Source organism: Pipistrellus hanaki (genome assembly GCF_964339955.1).
Source record: "Pipistrellus hanaki genome assembly, chromosome: 16".
Taxonomy (NCBI): Eukaryota; Metazoa; Chordata; class Mammalia; order Chiroptera; family Vespertilionidae; genus Pipistrellus; species Pipistrellus hanaki.
Genome location: NC_140518.1, coordinates 14,539,114 through 14,558,402, shown reverse-complemented (window position 1 = coordinate 14,558,402; position 19,289 = coordinate 14,539,114). Strand labels below are relative to the sequence as shown.

General features: G+C 59.5%; 1 protein-coding gene across 4 annotated transcripts; it reads right to left on the bottom strand.

Moving 5' to 3' along the window:
* Positions 1 to 1,424: 1,424 nt before the first annotated feature.
* KCNH4 (potassium voltage-gated channel subfamily H member 4) lies at positions 1,425 to 18,947 on the bottom strand. 4 transcript variants are annotated; one of them, XM_084862468.1, is made up of 16 exons: positions 18,546 to 18,947; positions 16,294 to 16,527; positions 15,839 to 15,985; positions 15,586 to 15,713; positions 14,389 to 14,632; positions 13,725 to 13,882; positions 10,756 to 10,963; positions 9,218 to 9,412; positions 8,626 to 8,825; positions 6,565 to 6,814; positions 5,796 to 6,040; positions 4,968 to 5,015; positions 4,422 to 4,774; positions 4,047 to 4,153; positions 3,343 to 3,416; positions 1,425 to 2,077 (listed from the first exon to the last, which is right to left on the bottom strand). In XM_084862468.1, exons 1-16 carry the CDS (start codon positions 18,619 to 18,621, stop codon positions 1,697 to 1,699), a joined length of 3,048 nt encoding a protein of 1,015 aa, XP_084718594.1. In that variant the 5' UTR covers positions 18,622 to 18,947; the 3' UTR covers positions 1,425 to 1,696. The 4 variants fall into 4 exon arrangements, 3 of the variants coding, with proteins under 3 accessions (XP_084718594.1, XP_084718595.1, XP_084718596.1); XM_084862469.1 differs by having other exon boundaries at positions 9,218 to 9,363; positions 14,389 to 14,549; XM_084862470.1 differs by lacking the exon at positions 18,546 to 18,947 and adding an exon at positions 17,373 to 17,480.
* Between the last annotated feature and the right edge of the window lie 342 nt (positions 18,948 to 19,289).

The window sequence follows — 19,289 nt, the reverse complement described above, 5'->3', positions numbered from 1 at the left end:
GAAGAAAAGGCTTAGGAGAGCAGAGAGGACGGAGCAGAGTAGGGTTCCTAGCAGTTCTTGGCTGGTGACCAGACCTTCCCCCAGGCCCTGCTGTACCTGGCCTGCAATGGGCACAGGCTCAATGGGGAGTTCCATGGCCACCTTTCCAGGCCTGGGGGTGAGGCTGAGCCTGGACTCTGTCCCCCACATATTGTGTCTCGATCTATGGTTGTAACTGGGGAAGGGAGAGGAGAGGTATAACAGCCCATAGTGACTCATTAAGATTTCTGCCTCATCCCTGGGGCCTCTGGGGCCTGAACATGGTACCAAGTGAATTGGTTGGCGCCTTTGCCCTTTCTAGACACAGCAACCGGGCCCTGGGGTACGGTGGGGGAGTCACTGCAGTGTAGTTCCTCCAAAGCCCTGGGGCTCTCCGACCAACCTCTAGAAACAGCCAGAGACAACAACTACAAAAATAAAGAATTTATTTCCTATCTCAAAGTGTCGAGCGGTAAAGGAGAACTGGAGACCAGGGTGAGACTGAGAAGTCAGGGCTCCGAGGGAGACCAGGGTAAAGGGGAGAGCAGGCTTGGCTGAAGCCTGGAGGCAGGGGAGGGGCAGCAGTGCTGCTGGAGCTGTTTCAAGTTGTTGGCATCAGAAGAGACCACCTTCAGTGACAGCCTGCAGAGAGAAACAGAGATGTTGACAGGCCCACACCCAGGAGTAGAAATAGACATTGCCGAGCCCAAAAGGTACCTTTTGGGACACAGGATCCTGGAAGCACACTCTACGGCAAGGACTGAAAACTCACACCCCACAAAGACCAGACAGATAATCCAAGTGAGGGGAGTTAGCTGAGTATCAGGAGATGCTGAAGAAATATGGAGGCTGTGAAGAAGTGGAGAGGACAGTCCCCATCCACAGAGGACAAAGGCCACCCAACACCAGCTGATGACTGCCGGGTGGCATATGGACTGCCAGATCTCCCAACGTTTCGTAGAGAGGCTGGAATAGTTTGGTTCTTATGTATGCTCTCCTGATTTTTAATGTTGGCAACTCATTCATTTTTTTAAAAACCGTTGAGAGCCAAAGAATATCTGGGGGTCATCCTTTTGTTGCCTGTGTGGGCTGTGAGCCCCTCCAGTTCGGGTTGATAGTAAGAGGCCTAAGAAGTCTTGGTTTGCTCAAATGCCAGCCAGGATCTGAAACTTAGCCCTCAGATTTCCGCCAGAGACCAGGGGCTGGGACAGAACACCTCACGATATCGCTACGCTGTCTCCGCAGTGGGATCTGCGATCTATCCCTCTGGCTGTAGACACCAAGATCCCGCCTGCTGCCGCCTCACTCTTCATTTCCCAGGCTGGATCTGGGGCCCTTCCCCATCCCCGTCTGCTCCCCCATCTCTACCTGCCTCCAGGTCCTGGGGAGAAGGCGGGACATCTCATCTGCCCAGCCGGATGGGCATCGCGCTCTGTCTCATGCCTGTTGGGCTCCACGGCCTGAGGTAACGCCCCTCCCAAAGGAGGAGCGTAGGAGAAGGTTCGGAGAAGGAAAGAGGGTCAGAAGTGACCAGGCTTTATGAAAAAGGTCCTGAGAATCCAGAGCCAACCAGACCGGCTGGTGGCTGCTGACCCGAGGCAGGAGGCCCTGGGCTCAGCCCCTCCCTGGTGGCAGGTGGCAATGCCCACCCCAGACAGGCCTGGGCCCAGGGCCAGAGTCAGTGGAATGTGTCCGACCTGGACCGGAAGCTGGGAGTTGGAAGTGAGGCCTCTGGCACTGGGGAGGGTCCCAGAGGGTCAGGTTCTGAAGGGTAGGGGGACAACATGTAGGGTCTGAGGTTGGGGTGGGCAGCCCCCATCTCTGCTGTCCCCACATTGGCTGAGCAGTGGACCTCAGCGAGAGTAGTATCCTGGATGCTAGATGGCGGTCCCGACCAACAGGGAGAGATGCGTGGAGGCCTCCGCTGGAGGCACGGAGGGTCTGAGGGCCACGCTGAGCCAGTTGGGTGGCCTGGGGGACCCAGCCTGGCCTGCAGCAGGCCCATCATGTGCCGGAGCTCCTGGCTGAGCTGAGACACTTCTTGGTTGAGGCAGGAGATCTGTTGAAAACACACCAAATTGTTTCCCAGGTGTCACAACCGTCAGCCCCCTCCTAGGTGCTCCCCCCTCTACCGTTTACAGAGTTCTCTCCTAACCGCTCTGGGCAGGGGTCGTTTTGTCTAGAGGTATCTATCCCAGCCCTTTTCCAAAGAGGATTGGGAACAGCAGCGATTGCCATCCTCCCAACACCCCGCTTTTACAAGAGGCAGAAAAATGTGCTCGAAGAGGTTACAGGGTTTTGAAGCCGCAGAGGTAGCCTTACTGTCAGGTGATCCCATCCCAAGAGCTCAAGTGTTTTTCGAATGTCAGGGAGCACAGAATCAACTGGGAAACTTATACAGATGGTTTCTGGGCCCTGCCCCAGACCTCCCCATTTGAGTGAGACCCAGGAGTGTGCATTTTACCAGGATTTCCGGACGCCCAGAGACACTCCAGTGTGGAGCCCCTGGCCTAGAACTGTGAGCAGAAGCAGGGCTGGCCCTCAAGCCGGCCCAACAGGGGCTGGCCCCGCCCCCGGCCCCAGGCCCCGCCCAGCCCAGGTGCTCCCCTGGGAAGCTTGATGTTTATCTGAAGGAGGGAAGGCCAACTCCCAAGGGCTGGGCAGCTTCGCTGTGGCGACGATTCTGAGATCCCTGGGGAGGAGGCAGAGGCAGAGCCTCCGCATACAGCATCTGGGCTCTTCCAGATCAGGATTCAGGTATTGGGCTCCAGGTCCCCCAAGGCTGAAGGCCCCTTAGCCTCCCTGTCCTCTGCCCCCCAATCAAGGAGGACTTAGACTGTGCTGGGGACCAGCCAGGCATGTGTGCCCTCTCACTGCGTCCTCACAACCACAGGGGGAAGAAAGCATTATTTCCCCATTTTCACGTGAGGAAATCAAAGTTCAGAGTGGTTGTGGGACTTGCCCGAGATCACCCAGCTAGTGTACATATATTTATTTTATTATTTATTTCAGAGAGGAAGGGAGAGGCGGAGAGAGAGAAACATCAATGATGAGAGTCATTGATTGGCTGCCTCCTGTACGGCCTCTACTGGGAGTTGAGCCTGAAACCCTGGCCCATGCCCTTGACTGGAATCGAACAGGGGTGAGGGATGGGAAGGGACCCTTCAGTCCACAGCCCAACGCTCTATCCATTGAGCCACACTGGCTAGGGCTAGTGTGAATATTTAAATTTAGGACTCTGACTCCAATTCCTGACATGGTTTATATGATATTCCCAAAATGATATTCTCTAAAGGTGGAGGCAAAGAACCAGCCCCAACCAACCTCCTGGTTCAGCCTGCAGACCTTTTCCATCATCTCCTCTGCTTCAGTGGCCAGCTCCTGGCTGGGCCTGGTCCCTGTGGGCAGAACGGGGTAAAGGGAGACAGTGAGTGCAGGGAGCATGTGTGGGGCTTGGGCTGCCCCCCTCCTGTCGCTGGGAAGGCAGGGAGCAAGGGGAAAGGAAGCTCTGGGGCAAGATGATGGGGAAACCAAACTCTTAGGCCTCAAACTTGAGGCCCTATGACTTCCTCAGGATCCCCCATCACCCTGGTCCTCCCAGCTCTAGGCACGGATCTCCCTTTTGATATCTAAACATAACTGTTATGCCTTGCAACAACTGCCTTACTCCACCCCTCAAACTCCTACCCACCCTTGAAGACCCAACTCAAGAGGCCCCTCCTCTAGGAGGGAGAGTTAAGGGAGCTCTCCTTTCCTACCTCAGAGCCTGCTCCCGGCTCAGTGGTGGTGCTCAGCAGGCCATTCTGGAATCATTTATCTGACAATACAGGTGTGTCTCCCCCACTAGACGGGGAGTTCACTAGGAGTGTGGGCCGGGCCTGGTTTATCTGTGTATTCCCAGCACAGCACCCAGCACATGGTGAGGCCCTTACTCCATGTGGGATGGACAGATGGATAAATGAATGAATGAATGAATGAATGGCAGGTGAATGAGTGACTATGAGTGGAAGTCCACTGCTGGCCCTTACCTGGAGGGGAGGCCTGAGAGCGGGGCCCGGGGTGCTCAGGCCTCCTGCCGAACTGGAACGTGGGGGCCTCTGCTGTGCTGCCGGCGTCCTCGATGCCGTCCACTATGCTGGGGCAGAGGCAGTGGCCGTCAGTCCCAGGGGGCGAGGGGAAGGGCAAGAGCAGCGCAGGCAGAGGGTGCATGGGGGCAGCGGTGCCAGGGAGCTGGGGAGGAGCAATGGTCAAAAGAGTGGGATGGGGTTGCAAGCTGTGGTGGGTCAGGAAGGGCACAGGGGAAACATGGGGCAGAGACAAGCGGGAGCATTGGGGGCAGAGCTCCAAGAAGGTTCTGGAAGCCAGCAGTGGTATGGAAATGGCAGGGGAGGCCGGTGTCTCACCGAGGACTGAGGTCCGAAGTTCCGAAGGTTCCCAGTGGAGGAATGAGAAGCTGAGGGGGCTTCCTGGCAGCAAAGCCCCTGGGGGGGCCATGAGAGGAGGGGCTGTGGCCTCGGCCAGCCAAGGCAGGGGATGAGGATGGGGACAGGGAAGGGGAGGAGACGAGGGCTGAGAATGGAGGCAGCTCCTCGCCCAAAAGGCTGACCAGGGAGCCCCGGGGCCTCTCTGGGCTGAGGCTGGGCAGCAGGAGGGGCCGGCGGGGCCTGGGACCGCCTCCACGCTCCGACTCAGCCTCGGCCTCGGTGATGGACGGCAGGGTCTTGTCTGAGGAGGAGCCAAGGCTTTCGGAGTGGGGCTGTGGGCAGAGGGAGCAGCTGATGTTGCAGCACAGTGAACAACAGGCCCCTTCATGAGGCAACAGTCCTCCCTGGCAGAGGATGCTCCCCATCCTCTCTCCCTCCTCCCTGCAGCAGAGGAGCCAAGGAAGGTGCTTCCACCCCCCACAACTCCCCCATTCAACCTCAACTCCACCAGGAAGGCCCGGTTACCTGGGAGGGCCGAGGGGATCGAGGGGACCGGGAGAAGCGGCTGAGGCCCTGTGGGGACAGAGGGGATCACCTTATGCACGCCTTCCCCCTCCACGAGTGCCACACCTCCTTGGCTCACCCATCAGCATTGTGGGGTTTGAGAATACGGAGCCCTTTTGTGGATTTGAGTCAGAGATACCTCCAACTCTGAACTCAGAGAAATCCCGAGTGGAAAGTCAATGTGAAAAGCAGTAAAAGACAAAGGCCTAGGGCCATGGTCGGCAAACTGCGGCTCGCGAGCCACATGCGGCTCTTTGGCCCCTTGAGTATGGTGGCTCTTCCACAAAATACTACGGCCTGGGCCGAGTCTATGTTGAAGAAGTGGCGTTAGAAGAAGTTTAAGTTTAAAAAATTTGGCTCTCAGAAGAAATTTCAATCGTTGTCCTGTTGATATTTGGCTCTGTGGACTAATGAGTTTGCCGACCACTGGCCTAGGGTATACCCTACAGACCTAAACCAAAAGGGGCTCAGGAAACATTTGGTGGGTGAGGAAATACAGGAGGGCGGTTGTTCCCTTTGGGGATTCTGGAGGGAAGCTGAGGGTGGGCCAACAGGAGATGGTTAGTACAGCTGGAAGTAAATGTGGTGAGAGATGGTCCATGGGGTTGGGTGATGGCCAGTGGGGTAGGGTCAGTGTTAAATATGGAAGGGGCAATGGACAGGGGTGCCTGGGGTTGAGGACGTTTTCAGGGTGCAAGGCAATGCATGAGGCTCTCTCTAGGGCTGAGGGAGGTCTGCTCTGAAGGAGGGAACCTCAGGGGAGACGGAATTCGTAGGAGTTCTACTCACATTGGTGTCAGAGCCCTGGCGCAGGTTGAAGGTGAGGTCCCGGGGCAGCCCAGCCCGGAAGGCAGCCCCGTACTCAGGATAGAGCCTCAGGACCTCCGCCAGCCCTCGGCTGCTCAGCTGCTGCAGGCCACAGTAGGTCAGTGCCTTCACGTCAGCGCTGGTCTTCAGCACGCAGCTCGGGCCTGCTCCTGACCCCGGCTCCTGTCCTGGCTCAATGGTGTCTGCCCCAATCAGGTCCCCCTTTCCTGGGGAGAGGGACCAAGAGGATATACCTGGTCAATGGATTTGAGGGGTGGCCAGGGTATCTGAAGGATGGCTGAAGGTGGGATTGGTGGAAATGACCAATGGAATTGGGAAAAGGTTAGTGGAGAATGACTGGTGAAGTTGGGAGACAGTTAATGTGGGGTGTCAGTAAGGATGGAGGAATGACGAATGGAATTGATCAATGATCAATAAAGAATGGCCAGAGGGGTCAGTTAAAGGGTACAGGTCAATGGAGTTGAAGGTCAATAGTGAAGAATCAATTTATTTGGGAGACAGTCACTGAGGAAAGGTTGATGGGTTGAGGGCTGGCCAATGGGATTAGGGGAGAGTTTGAGGGGAACAGCCAAGAGGGGATGGTAGTAGGGTGAAGGGACCAAGAAAGAGTACTCCTCAGCAGGAATTCCAGATATTCACTAAAAGCATCCCAGTCCCTAGATTCTTGGCCACCCACAGGGCCTCTGGGGAAGGTCCCAGGGTAGGTAGTAGGTGGGGGTGGTATCCTCACCCAGGATGGCCAGCACCATGTTGTCACGGAGCACCTCCAGCGAGCCTGAGCAGACGTAGTAGTGTGCCTGCAGAGCGTCCCCTCGGCGCAGCAGGTACTCGCCCGGAGCACAGAATGAGGTCTTGATGTGCAGGGAGAGGGCCCGCAGGCAGCCCCTGCTGGCTGCTCCAAACAGCGGCAGCTGCAGGATCTCCCGGTTGAGGTGCAGAGCGATGTCCGCTCTCAGCTCATCCGGGAAGTCACGCAGTAACTGCATAAGGGGCACAGGTCATTCGGGCCATCCCCCCTCCGCAGCTGCTACCTGATTTCTGCGAACGTGCTGAGCTGTCTCCAAGGAGATCTCTCCAACTTGCCCTTTGCTCCAAAGTTACCCATTTCAGACCTCAATTTTGTGAACCTCCCAACCCAACTGCTGGGGCGGAGACTAAGTCTTTTCCCGCCTGCCCACTGGCCTTGGTTACACACTAAGTCACTCTCGCATGCCCCGGTTTCTCAACACCACAAATGCAAGAACCATCCCTGGTGGGTCAGCCTCAAACGGGAAGCCAGACTAGAAGTCAGCTCTGCTTTAAGTCACGGTGGACCTTGAGCAATCCGTTTCCTCTCTTGGAGCCATCTGTAAATCGCTGGGTTACACTAGACCTTGAATATTACCCATGACCTCCTAGAGCTAAACTTAATATTCACGGTGCCACGGGCACTCTGTGAAGGCCTTTACTCCCTGTGGCTTGCTGATCTCTTTCTCGTCCCCATTGTCTCCCCGGTTTCTCTTCTTTGGCTCTCTCCTAACTTTCCACACACTCCCTGTGTCACAGCAATCAGCTCTATGACTTCTACTCCCTGGAAGCCCTGAGCCCTACATCTGGGTCCAGACCTGTATTTTCAACTACCTTCGGGGCTAACTCCACCTGGATCTCCCACAGACACCACACTCTCATCACGGCCCCACACTGGGCTATCATTCTTACCCCCAACTACAATCTTCTTCCTGTCACACCCCCATTGCACCCCTTGGCCCAGCCAGAAACCAGGGAATCACTGTGAGCTCCTCGTCTGCAACCAGGACCACCAGGTCCCAAGGTGCCTGCGCTTAGACATCTCTCCTAGACCCCCAGGCCACTCCCCAACCTCAACATTTCGCAGGATAACATCTAAAGTCAAGACCAGCCGAAACTGGTTTGGCTCAGTGGGTAGAGCATCGGTCTGCAGACTGAAAGGTCCCAGGTTTGATTCTGGTCAAAGGCATGTATACTGGTTGCGGACACATCCTCAGTAGGGGGTGTGCAGGAGGCAGCTGGTCGATGTTTCTCTCTCATCGATGTTTCTAGCTCTCTATCTCTTCCTCTCTGTAAAAAAAATTGATAAAATATATTTTAAAAAAAAATAAAATCAAGGCCATCTGTGATCTGGGCCTGCCCACCCAGTCTCTTGCACTCCTCTCCCTCTCCACCCACCACAGTGCCCACACTCCCGTTGCTGAGGGCTCACCGAACCACCTTCGGTTTCCTGAACTCACTCCGCCCTTTTGTGTCAACGTTCCTGGACCTGAGCTCCCATGGCTCTTCCTGTCTGGAATGGCCTTCCGGTAGCGGGCCCATTTCCTTCCTGTCCTTCCCGGTGCCCCCTTCCCTTACTCCTCGAGGCCCAGGTGCAACACAGTGGGGTTCCCAAGTGGCAGGCACATCCCTCCAGCAAGAATCCCACTCACTGTGTAATGCACGTACCCGTCTGCCTCCCTTACCGGGCTGGTGTCTCCCTGAGGGAACGAGCTATGATCGCCTTGGAGCCCCTTGTGCTCAGCACAGAGGCTGGCCCCCAGCGGGTGCTCGGGGATTGCTGGCCGAAGGGAGCATCATGGCTTTCGCTAAGGCCTGAGCCCCCTTTCCTGTCCCAAATTCTAGTGCACAGGAAAAGGGGTGTGGATTCCAGCGGGCACACGCCCTTGTGAACAACACCTCACCTCCCTGGAGCCCATCGGCCTCCATCCCAAACCGGAGGGAGAGGCTGTCCCTCCTCCCCACGGCACAGCCCTCGGCAAAGACCAGGAGCCCGGCCCGCTACCTGGTTGGCGTCGATGCCGCTGTTGACGGCCCACGAGGTCTGGAAGTACTCGAGCATGCGCTGCTTGAGCGGCCGCGGCAGGCGGTGCAGGCGGACGAAGTCCTTGAGGTCCCTCATGCGGCTGTGGTAGAGCGAGCGGCGCGAGTACATGCGCTGGATGATGGCCGTCACGTTCCCGAACACCACGGCGTGCATCAGCGCTGCGGCACGGGCGGCGGGCCGCGGGTCAGGGCGGCCGCCCGCTCCCACACCCACCCTCCCCGGACAGGCCTCTGGGGTCCTGGGGAGGGGGGAGAGCCAGGAGGCTCCTAAGCTCCTACCTGGTGGCAGGGGCTGGCTTGGGAGGGGACTAGAGAGTGGTCCTGAGGGGGGTCAGACCTGATGCGTCTCTCACCTGCCCCTCCCCGGCCCCCAATCAGGTCATGAACTTGAGCGTCCCATTCCCTAAACAAGACACCATGCCTGTGCGTGGAGTCCCCCAGGGCCCGTATGTTGTAGGTCAGTCTATGTGTGAATGCAGGACTGCCTGGATGGCCTTCTCTGGGCCCCGGTCTCCCTGTCCTCATGCTTGGCCTGGCGGCCCCGGCCTCACCGCCGATGAGCATGGTGCAGATGGAGAAGATCTTCTCGACGTCGGTGTTGGCGCACACGTTGCCGAAGCCCACGCTGGTGAGGCTGCTGAGCGTGAAGTAGAGCGCGGCGATGTAGGCACTCCGCCGGGACGGGCCACCCGCCGAGCTGTTGACATAGGGCACCTCCAGCCGCTTGCCCAGCTCATGCAGCCAGCCTGGAGGGTGGGAGGGTGCGGGTGGTGGGGAACTGGGCTCCCCTGAGCTGCCTGCACTCCGCTTCAGTCAAGTGTGGGCAACGGGGAGGGGAGGTCTGCATGAGCAGCCTTGGCCTGAGCCTCCCCACCCACCGGGAATTGGTTACGGTTGCAGCTCAAGGCTACCGACTCTCTACCCTGCTGACTACTGTTCGGGGCCTCTGCTTCTCTCTGAGTTTATGGGGTGCCTCCTGCGCACAGGGTGCTGGAACCTGACCCAGCCAGACATTCTCCCTGCCCTGGAGGGAATGAGCTACTAAGAAAGGAACTATAAGAAGAAATGGGAGATAATCTGTAATACTATCAACAATAAAAATGTATTTCAAATAAAAATAAATAAAAGGGAACAACAATATCTTAGGCGTCATATTGGGTTAGGGAAAGCCAGTACAATGGGTAGGGGAGAGTTTGGACCCTGAAAACTCCCTTAGGGCAGAGCATTTTAGCTGAGTTTGTAAGGAACAGACAGGTCTCCTAGGGCAGTGGTCGGCAAACTCATCAGTCCACAGAGCCAACTACCAACAGTGCAATGATGGAAATTTCTTTGGAGAGCCAAGTTTTTTTAAACGTAAACTTCTTCTAACACCACTTCTTCAAAATAGACTCGGCCAAGGCCGTGGTATTTTGTGGAAGAGCCACACTCCAGGGGCCAAAGAGCCGCCTGTGGCTCACGAGCCTCAGTTTGCTGACCACGGACCTAGGTGAAGGGAGGGAAGACAGAAGGAAAAGGATCCCAGAGAGGAAAACTGGGTCAAGGCCCCGAGGGAGAGAGCAGTCCAACGTGGGGGCCGGAGGAGGCCAGTGTGGCTGTGGCACAGGGCGGATGGGTAGGGATGGGGTGGGGTGGGGGTGGGTAAAGAGGGGCCAGGTAGGGACAGAGAGGGCGGGCTCTGAGTGTGGAATTGGTGGCAGTAGGGAGCCACCAGGAGGAGCCAGGAGGAGCACTGCTCCCTCTGCCCCGAACACCCCCCTACTACTGGAGCGTGTCACCCGGCAAAGACCAGGAGCCCCCGCACGCTACCTGGTTCCCTACATACCGTATTCTGATTGCCTATCACCCGTCTTGCTCCCCTGCTAGGCTGTGAGGTCCCCCCCAGGCAAAGCCCTTGTCTACAAATCAGTATTCCCACGCTTGATCCAGAAGGAGCTCAGTGCGTGTTGGTGGGGTGAATAGAGAAATGTGGGTGGTGGGTGGTGGGTGGCGGTACAGGTGAAGGCGTCGGTCGCGTGGGGGCCTGCGGGCCTAGCGCACAGGGCATGGGTGGGGGTCCGTGAGAGCGGGGGGGGGGGGGGGAGTGGCTCACCGATGTCCCAGAGCAGTGGGTCGTTGGCCTCCATCTCCCGGCGCCCGACGACATACCAGACGCAGGCCATCCAGTGGGCGAGGAGCGCAAAGGCGGACATGAGCAGCGTGAGCACCACAGCGCTGCACTGCGAGTACCGCTCCACCTTCTGCAGCAGCCGCAGCAGCCGCAGCAGCCGCACCGTCTTCAGCAGGTGCACCAGCGACGTCTGCGGGAGGGTGTGGGGGAGGCTGTCAGAGGCACAACCCCTCAGAGCCTCCAGGGCCCCCCTCCCCGGTCCCGCCCCAGCAGAGGCCCGGGGGCCAGGGGAAGCGGCGGCAGGAAGAACACCTCTTCCCGGTTGGAGGGATGGCCAGGAAATGCAGGGGATGGGAGAACAGTACCAAGACGAATAATGGCCAACATTTCGGAAGTACTTACCATGTGTCAGGACTGCGCTACGTTTTGTAATCCTCGTTTAAAAAGTTAAGCTTTCAGTCCCGTTATCATCATGGTTCCCAATTTGCAGATAAACTAAGGCCCGGAGAGGTGAGTGACTTGCTCAAGGTCACAGACCAAGGAAAGGACAGAGCTGGGACTCAGATCTGGGCTCCCACCAAAGTCCATTTGGGGTCATGCTGCCTCTGCACGGTGGGCTGGGAAAGAATAAGTCCTGGCAAAGGCAGGGGGACAGACAGAATGACCTCTGGGCCTGCACCAAGCCCCTAGCGTCCGAGCACAATGAGCTGTGGACAGGAGTGGTTGCTAGTGATGACGGCAGTTGTGGTGGGACAGAGGGCTGCATGGCAGAGTGGGAACGGGCTAGGTAGGACCAGGCAAGGTTTAGGTGTAGGGCGCTTTCCTCTTATGGCTCGGCTGCCAATGAAATGTTGAGGGAAGAAGATCAGGGACTGAGGGGGCCTGGGCTTCGAGATTTCCACCCTCGTGGGGCTTGGTGGGGGGCTGTAGAGCCAGTGGCCCCTACTCAGGCTCCTGTGAGTGTTGGCTCATATCATCAGCGCCACTGTTTCCATTTGGCTGTTAATGCCTCAGTTGCTCTCCCAACCTTGGAGATGAGGAGCAGGTGGAGGCTTATCTTCTCACCACCAAGGTGGGGCTCTGGGACAGGGCGTGGGCAGCCTGGTCTGAAGGCCCTCACTGTCCTCCAGGGGCCTCCGGCAGCATCCCTGTAGCCCTGGCCCCACAGGCTCCTGAACAACCTCATCCATTCTCTCTCATCTCAGCTGACGGAGGTGGCCCTGAGCGCCCCATATGGGCCCTCTCCAGGGCTTAATGCCTCCCCTCCCCTCCCAGAGCTCCTGATTTTAGTCCTTCAGGACTTTCCCCCAGTCACTGTCCCTGGGCCCACTCCCTTGGGACCCTCCTCTCCCTCTCCTAGGACCTGGCTCCTTCAATTCCACCGCTCTGCCGGTGCCTCCTCATCCTCTCCCTCCTCCCTCCAGTCCCAGCACTGCTCCTCACCCGCCTGTATCCCAGACCATCCACTTGGGGACCCTGGTTTCCTGGGAAGCAGGGTGCTATGTTGGGAAGAACCCTAGGCTAGGAGTCTGGAGACCTAGCTCCAATCTCCTGCCTGTTACTGCCAGCTGTGTGACCCTCAGCAAGCCACTTAACCTCTCTGAGCCTCTGCGTCCATCTCTGAAAAAGAGGGCTAAGAGAAGCTGCCCTGAAGGGTTATTGTGAGGCTCCTATGGGACCCCGGTGTGTGAAAGCACTCAGTAAACTGTAAAGTGCTCCTAAAGCTACCGGAGGAGGGGGAGCTGCCCGGCAGGAGGGACAAGGGCTCTCTGAAGCTCTCTCTTTCCCCAGGGGCAGCTGTCTGCCCAGCTGGCACAGTCCAGTGGGTACAGGGGACGGGGAGGGGCTGGGAGCACTTCCTGGAATGGCCCGAGCCTCAGGGCAGACACACACACGCACGTGTGTGGGAGCGTGCATACACGTGCACACCGCCGGGAGAAGAGGCCCACAGCTTGTTGGCAGCTAGTTAAATCCGGCTGCATGTAGGTGGTTTCCCACTATAGCGGAGTGTGGCAGAGAGAGGAGCACACAGGGAAACCGCTTTCCACTTCCCCGCCCAAGCCCAGGGGCCTGGGGACAGAGGGGGACTCCCTCCCCCTGGACCTGCTACCTACCGGCTGGGTGCAGAGCTGACCACTCGAGGGCATTCCCTGCAGCCCCTAGGGAGCTGGGCGGACACAGGTCTTAGCTCTCTGTCTCCAAACTCTCCCCACAACCTCTCCCTCCTTGTCTGGGCTTGCTCTGCTCCCCCCACATGCTCTCTCTCTTCATCTCCTGCCGGCCAAGCCCTACCCTTTGTCTAGGGCCTCGCTTTGCTCTCAGCTCCCTCAGGAACCCTGCCCAGGCCACCCTCGCCTCTGTCCCACTGGGGTGCTTTGACCTCCCCAGCACAGGCTAGATTTTAGATCCTTTTTACCCATGCCCACGTCCCAGTGTGGAGCTCTGAGGTCAGCTAACTCCGTGCCAGCCTCCACTCACAGCACCAGGGCCCCATGTTCCACTTCATCCACCTCTTCTGTTCCTGCTGGCCCCAGTCCTGCCCTCTCCCCAGCCTGGCTGCCTGGAGGCCGAATCCTTGTCCCTTTTCCCCACAGTGGCCGTGCCCCACACAGCGCTTCACAGACAGCTAAATGCTCATCAGTTGTTTGCTCAATAAGAAGGAGAAAAGCACCACTCATTTGGTATCAGGCCAACGCTGCCTTGGTAGCTCGACTCAGCTTTTCATGTGTCTCAGCTTCCCTCGGAGACTGTGCGCTGAGCTCCCCACGCACCCACCCCCTCAGGTCCTTCTCGGCTCCTAGCACAGGGCTCTGCCCCTAGCGGATGCCTGACCGGGAGCCACCGATGGGTTTACGGGAAGGACTGCGTCTGAGTTAGGAGTCAGTCCCTTAGTGGCAGGTGCCATGTGGAAGCTGGGAGGTTAGCTGCGTGCTGGGCCGGGGGCCACTCACCACGGTGATGTTGAAGATGTAAAGCAGGTCGAAAGGCAGAGCAGCAATCAGGTCGACAAAGAACCAGGTGGCCAGGTAGTGGAGACCGATGGAACGAGGAGCGGAGACCACCTGGCCGGACTGGGACACGTAGGTGGTGCGGAAGTTCAGAATGATATCTGGGGGTGCAAGAGGCTGTTACGAGGGCGTCTTGGCCCAGGAACTCAGGCCAAAGGGCCCAGAAGCCGGCCAGGCTGGGAACCAGCCTTAGAGACCCCGGGTGGAGTGAGAGGTAGATTGGGCTTTCCGCTGATCTTTAGGAGGAAAGGTCTCGAGGCAGAAGGCTGCAGGCAGGGGTCAGGGGTCAGGGCACATGGACCGTTAGGGCTTCAAGACCCAGAAACTAGAACCGAGCTTGAGCTGAAACATGTTCCAAGGGGAGAGGGGTGGTGGTTGGGGACACGTGGGGGAAAGAGGAGCCAAGGCCGGGGGAGGGCGAGGCAGGGGATGGGGAAGAGAGGGAGTGGACGCTGCAAACACAACCAGGAAGAGACAGAGGGGGCAGGAGAGAGGCTCCGAGTGACTGGGTTCTGCAGCCCAGGACAGAGTGAGGCCAGGAGGAGCGGGTCCCTCCAGCCCCCCCCCCCCCCCCCCCCGCCGGGGTGTGCGGGGCAGAGGGTCTAACCCAGGATGAAGAGCATCTCCACGGCGACGTCGCTGACCAGGGTGTGTCGGGAAGCGGCGGGGGTGTCGTCGTCGCCCAAGAAGCAGACGTTGTAGGGGACGGTGACGGCGACGTAGAAGGTGGCCAGGAGGATGAGGCCGTCCCACACGGCCTTGGGGACGCTGTAGTGGAGGAGGAGGCAGCGGGACCCCCCCACGGAGGCCACCTTGTACTCGGGCACGGATGGCTTTGGCTCAAACACGCTCTAAGGGGAGAGGGGTGGTGGTTGGGGACACGTGGGGGACAGAGGAGCCAGGGCCGGGGGAGGGAGAGGCAGGGGTGGGGAAGAGAGGGAGCGGACGCTGCAAACACAGCCAGGCAGAGACAGAGGGTGCAGGAGAGAGGCTCGGGGGTGGCACCTGACCCTTCCTTGGCCAAGCTGCTGCCCGGGGCCCCTTGTGAATCGGCCATGTGTTGTGGGGAGTTTAAGGAGTGACCTTCCCCCTGCGTAAGGATGTCATGACAAATCAGGCACAAGCCCTACCTTGAGGGGTCACTAACTCCTCCCTCGGGTTCCTCTTGGGTTCTGGGGGCCCCGTGGGAGGTCGGTGTATCCAGGACTGAGGGGAGACTGGCACAACACCCTGTTCCTTATAGATCTAAGAGACTACACAGAGGACTGGAGACCCGATCCGTGGCTTCATTGGGGTCCTAGAGGAAGGCTGATGCGAGGCCCCCAATGGGGCTTTCTCGCTAGGACCACAGCTTGTGATCCCGCCCCCCCCCCCCCCCCACACACACACCTAGGTAACTTTATCAGCCAGAGTTGGGTGATATAATTGCTGCTAGAGTAAGGTGACCAGACGTCCCTCTTTTGGCGGGACAGTCCCGATTTTTTTTACCATTTTGCTACGGGCCGTGGGACAAATTGTTAAAAATCGGGACTGTCCCGCCAAAAGCAGGACGTCTGGTCACCTTATACTAGAGCCCAGCCTTGTGACAACTTCTGAGCAGAGTCATCTCAGTCACAAGGAAGCAAGGGCGGTGGGGATGGAAGGAGATGAGGGGAGGCATGAGTTGGAGCAGAGCTGGACATGAGAAATGGGCAGGCAGAGGCACAGGTCGCTGGAGGGAGACCAGACAGACAGGGAAGCAGGGAGGCAGGAACAGGGCCTCGGCATCCCGGCTGGGAGGCCTTGGGGTGGAGACAGGACTCACATGATTGGTTTTCGTGCCTCCCTGGCCCCGGCGGCCAAAGCGGCCAGTCAGTCTGCGCAGGACAGTGCGGTTCTGTCTCCGGGCGAATCGAAGTCTTGAGCTGGCTCCCCTCCTGCCAAGGGAGTTTTCTATTGGGAAGAAGGGTACGGGGATAAATGGGGGCGCATCCCATGAGGCTGGGGAGGGAGAGGTCTGTGTGACCTTGGGCATACACCTCTGACCATTCATGCCTTCTCCCCAGACTCGCTGTTACCGTGACTGCTGTCCCCATGGCTTCCTGAGGGGCCAGGCCCCGGGCCTCCGCTCGGAGTGATGTCCTTGAAGGAAAAGAGGAAAAGCACCACCTCCCCCATCCCGTTCTTGATGGGCATCATGTCCAGGAGGCACCGAAAGGCTGAGCCTGCAGGTGTGGGAAGACGGAGGGAGGAGGTGAGCAGCCCATGGCATCCCTAACCCCCTGGGCTCCTGGACATAGTCGAAGGGTTTGGTAAACGTTCGGAACTGGAGAAGTCCAAAGCTGACTCCTTCCCCTTCCAGATGGGGGGGGCGGGGGGACCAAGGCCCAGAAAGGGTCAGAGACGTACTTAGGGTTACACAGTGGTGGCAGTGTGTGTGGGGGGGACCAGCACCCAAGCTTTCACTGGGCCAAGTGGATTCTGGGTAAAGCCTGGGGTCTTGGCAGGGCGGCAGGGCAGGCCAGGCCCTCACCATCCTTCCGGTAGAAGCAAATCTCAGTCCGGTGCTCCTCGTGGCCCTCCAGGGCCTTGTGGAGCCTCTGCAGGGCTGGCTCGCTGGTCTCGGGACCGTAGAGGAAGCGGCAGCTGCAGGTTTTCTGCATGACCTCGGTGCGGCCGTAACCCGTGAGCTCGCAGAAGCCGTCAGAGCAGTAGACGATGGGAAAGCCCCGTGGGCCCTGTGCGTTGGCCAGAAGGAAGTTACTGTCTGTGGGGAGAAGAGGTCAAGATCAGGCCAAGGGCAGGAGGGGAACTCAGCTTCCCGGGGGGCAGCACCTCCCCCACGATGTGGTCAGGGCCAGCAGCGCCCCAGGCTTCCACGCGATTCCTGGATCCTGCGTTGGGATATTCTGAAATAAGAGTGAGAAGAGATAGAGACAAAGGTCAAGGACTTAAGGGTGACCTGGAACTTGGATAGGAACTGCTAGGGCCGTGGTCGGCAAACTGGGGCTCGAGGGCCACATGCAGCTCTTGGGCCCCTTGAGTGTGGCTCTTCCACAAAATACCATGGCCTGGGCGAGTCCATTTTGAAGGAGTGGCGTTAGAAGACGTTTACGTTTAAAAAAATCTGGCTCTCGAAAGACATTTAAATCGTTGTACTGTTGGTATTTGGCTCTGTTGACTAATGAGTTTGCCGACCACTGGCCTAGGGGATTGGAGAAGGAACCCCAAGAGCTCATCCCCCTGCCTTCAGGGGAGTACGCTCTCACTGTGGGGAGGCATACAGCGTGGCGAGCGAGGGAATGGGCTGCACCACCCCACCTGACGGCTGATTGCGTGACCTTGGGCACGTTAACGAACTCCTCTGCGTGTCAGCTTCCCCGTCTGCAAACTGGGGGCTAATATACCTTCCTCCCATGGCTGTTGTGAGGGTCACGTGAGTTCCCAGGGGAAAACCTTCGGCAGCAGTCTGTGCCACAGTGTCCACTCCTCCACAGCTTTCAAAGCACACCCATAGCCACTACCCAGTCACCCCACCGGAGAGTGGAGAGGACAGCGATTCTGGTGATGTGACACCGTTTTATTGATAGGAAACGAAAAGGCGGAGATTACCTACACTCACAGATCTCCTTCGTGGGAGGAGGGAGAGTCACGACTAGTGTCCGCATCCCCTGCCTTCCGAGAAAGGCCCTCTTTTTAGCATCCCTTATCTACTCCCGGGCCTGTCCCCGGTGCTCAACGTCCGACAGGATTGGGCAATGAAGTTGGGGCACCAGCAACCCGAGCCGCAGGACCTGAGCTGGCTCCCTCCGGTTCCAATGGACAGGAGGCCGCAGAGGGGCTGTACGGGCCACCCAGGGACAGAGTCTCAGCGAGGGAAGGCACCTGAGACACCACCAGTCCCGGGGCTGCTAGGAAGGGTGTGTGCCTGGGCATGGGCTGGGCTGACGGGGACCCTGAGGGTGCTGGGCCCAGGGCAGCCGCCTCCTTCTCCCATCCCAGAGCTCGTTGCTCCGGGTGATGGGCACTATGGAAACAAGGGAGGCGTGTGTGGAGGAAGGGTGGAGAGGCGGGGAGTCTCCCCCGCCTGGGCCCCCCGCAGATCAGTTTCCGCTCTTGGGTACCGCTCCCCACATCTTCCAGGGGTAGCAAAGGTGCCCAGAGGGGCAGGCAGGGACCTCTAGGCTGCAGAGTAGGAAGAGGGAAAGGTGGGAGCAGGAGCGGGGAAGGAGGCGTGTGGCTGTCCAAGGTCCTGAACCGGGACACCCAGCTGGGGTGGTGGGCGAGCAGGGAGTTCCCTTCCTCGCCCGGACCACCCCCTCCTCCTGCCTCACCTTCCTCAAACGCAGACACGCCACGATTTGGGGGTGCGTGACCTTAGTCTAAACTAGGTCCTGCCTAAGCCTGATCTTCTCTCTTTCCCTCCTTCCCTCTCTTTTTCCTGGGGGAAGGGCGTGCTGGAACTGACCGCTTCTCCAGCCTCCCGAGTCTCAGGCTCCGCCACACGCGCCCCCCGCCAGCGGAGCTCTGCCCCGGCCGGGGCGGCTCCCCTGGCCTCCCCTCCGCTTCGCCACACACTCAGCCCTTCGTGCCTCCAGCCACAACCCCTGCCCCGGGTCCCCGCACTCTGGGCCCTCTCGCCGCTTCCCCCCGCAGCGCACCCCTCAGTCCCGCTCCTTCACCGCGGCGTCCGGAGCTCCCAGACCCCCGGCCCCATTCGCCCTTCTCGCCCCGGGTCCAGAAGACCAAGCAGCAGCCCCCAGCCCCAGCCTCCGCCCCACTCACGAGTGCCGTCGAAGCGGGTGGCGATAGTGTCCAGGAAGGTGTTCTGCGGGGCCAGCAACCCCTTCATGACCGGCATGGCTCGGGGCGCGAGTTCGAGGCGCGGCGGCGCCGGGGGCGGTCAGCTCGGCCGGGCCCCGGGGGGCGCGCTGCCGGCGGGGCCGGGGCGCCCCATGCGCGGGCCTGCCTCCTGCCCTCCCTCCAGCCGCCGCCGCCACAGCCTCTGCTCCGAAGCTGTCGGCTTTCGGCTCGGCGGGGCGCCGCCTCGGTGGCTCTTCTCCCCGGGGCCCAGGCTCTTTCCCCCGGGGCTCGGCCGCGTCCGCCACGGGGCCCCGCGCGGGGAGGGGCTCCGGTGACACCGCACCTCTCTCCGCGGCCCTCCTCCGGGAGCGGGGCGGCCCACGCGAGTCTCTCTCTCTCGGAGGGAATTGGAGACACGCCTCCGGGGAGCAGAGGCGCCGAGAGGGTTCGGAGCCGGAGCTGCAGACACGCCTCCTCCCGTGGCCACGCCCCCGCGCGTGTTCCCGGCTCCGCCCACGGGCTTCCCCAGGCGCCGCCCCAGCCGGGAAAGGCAGCGGCCGCAGTGCTGCCTGCTGGAGCCGGGCTGCTCGGCAGCGCTCCCAGGTCCCGCTCCGCAACACGAGGCAGCAGGGGCTAACGAGGCTGCGCCTCCGTTGGCGCAGGGCCCGCTGGCAAATGCTGCCTCTCAGCCCGGCAGGACGGATGAAAAAGAGCTTTGGAGACCAT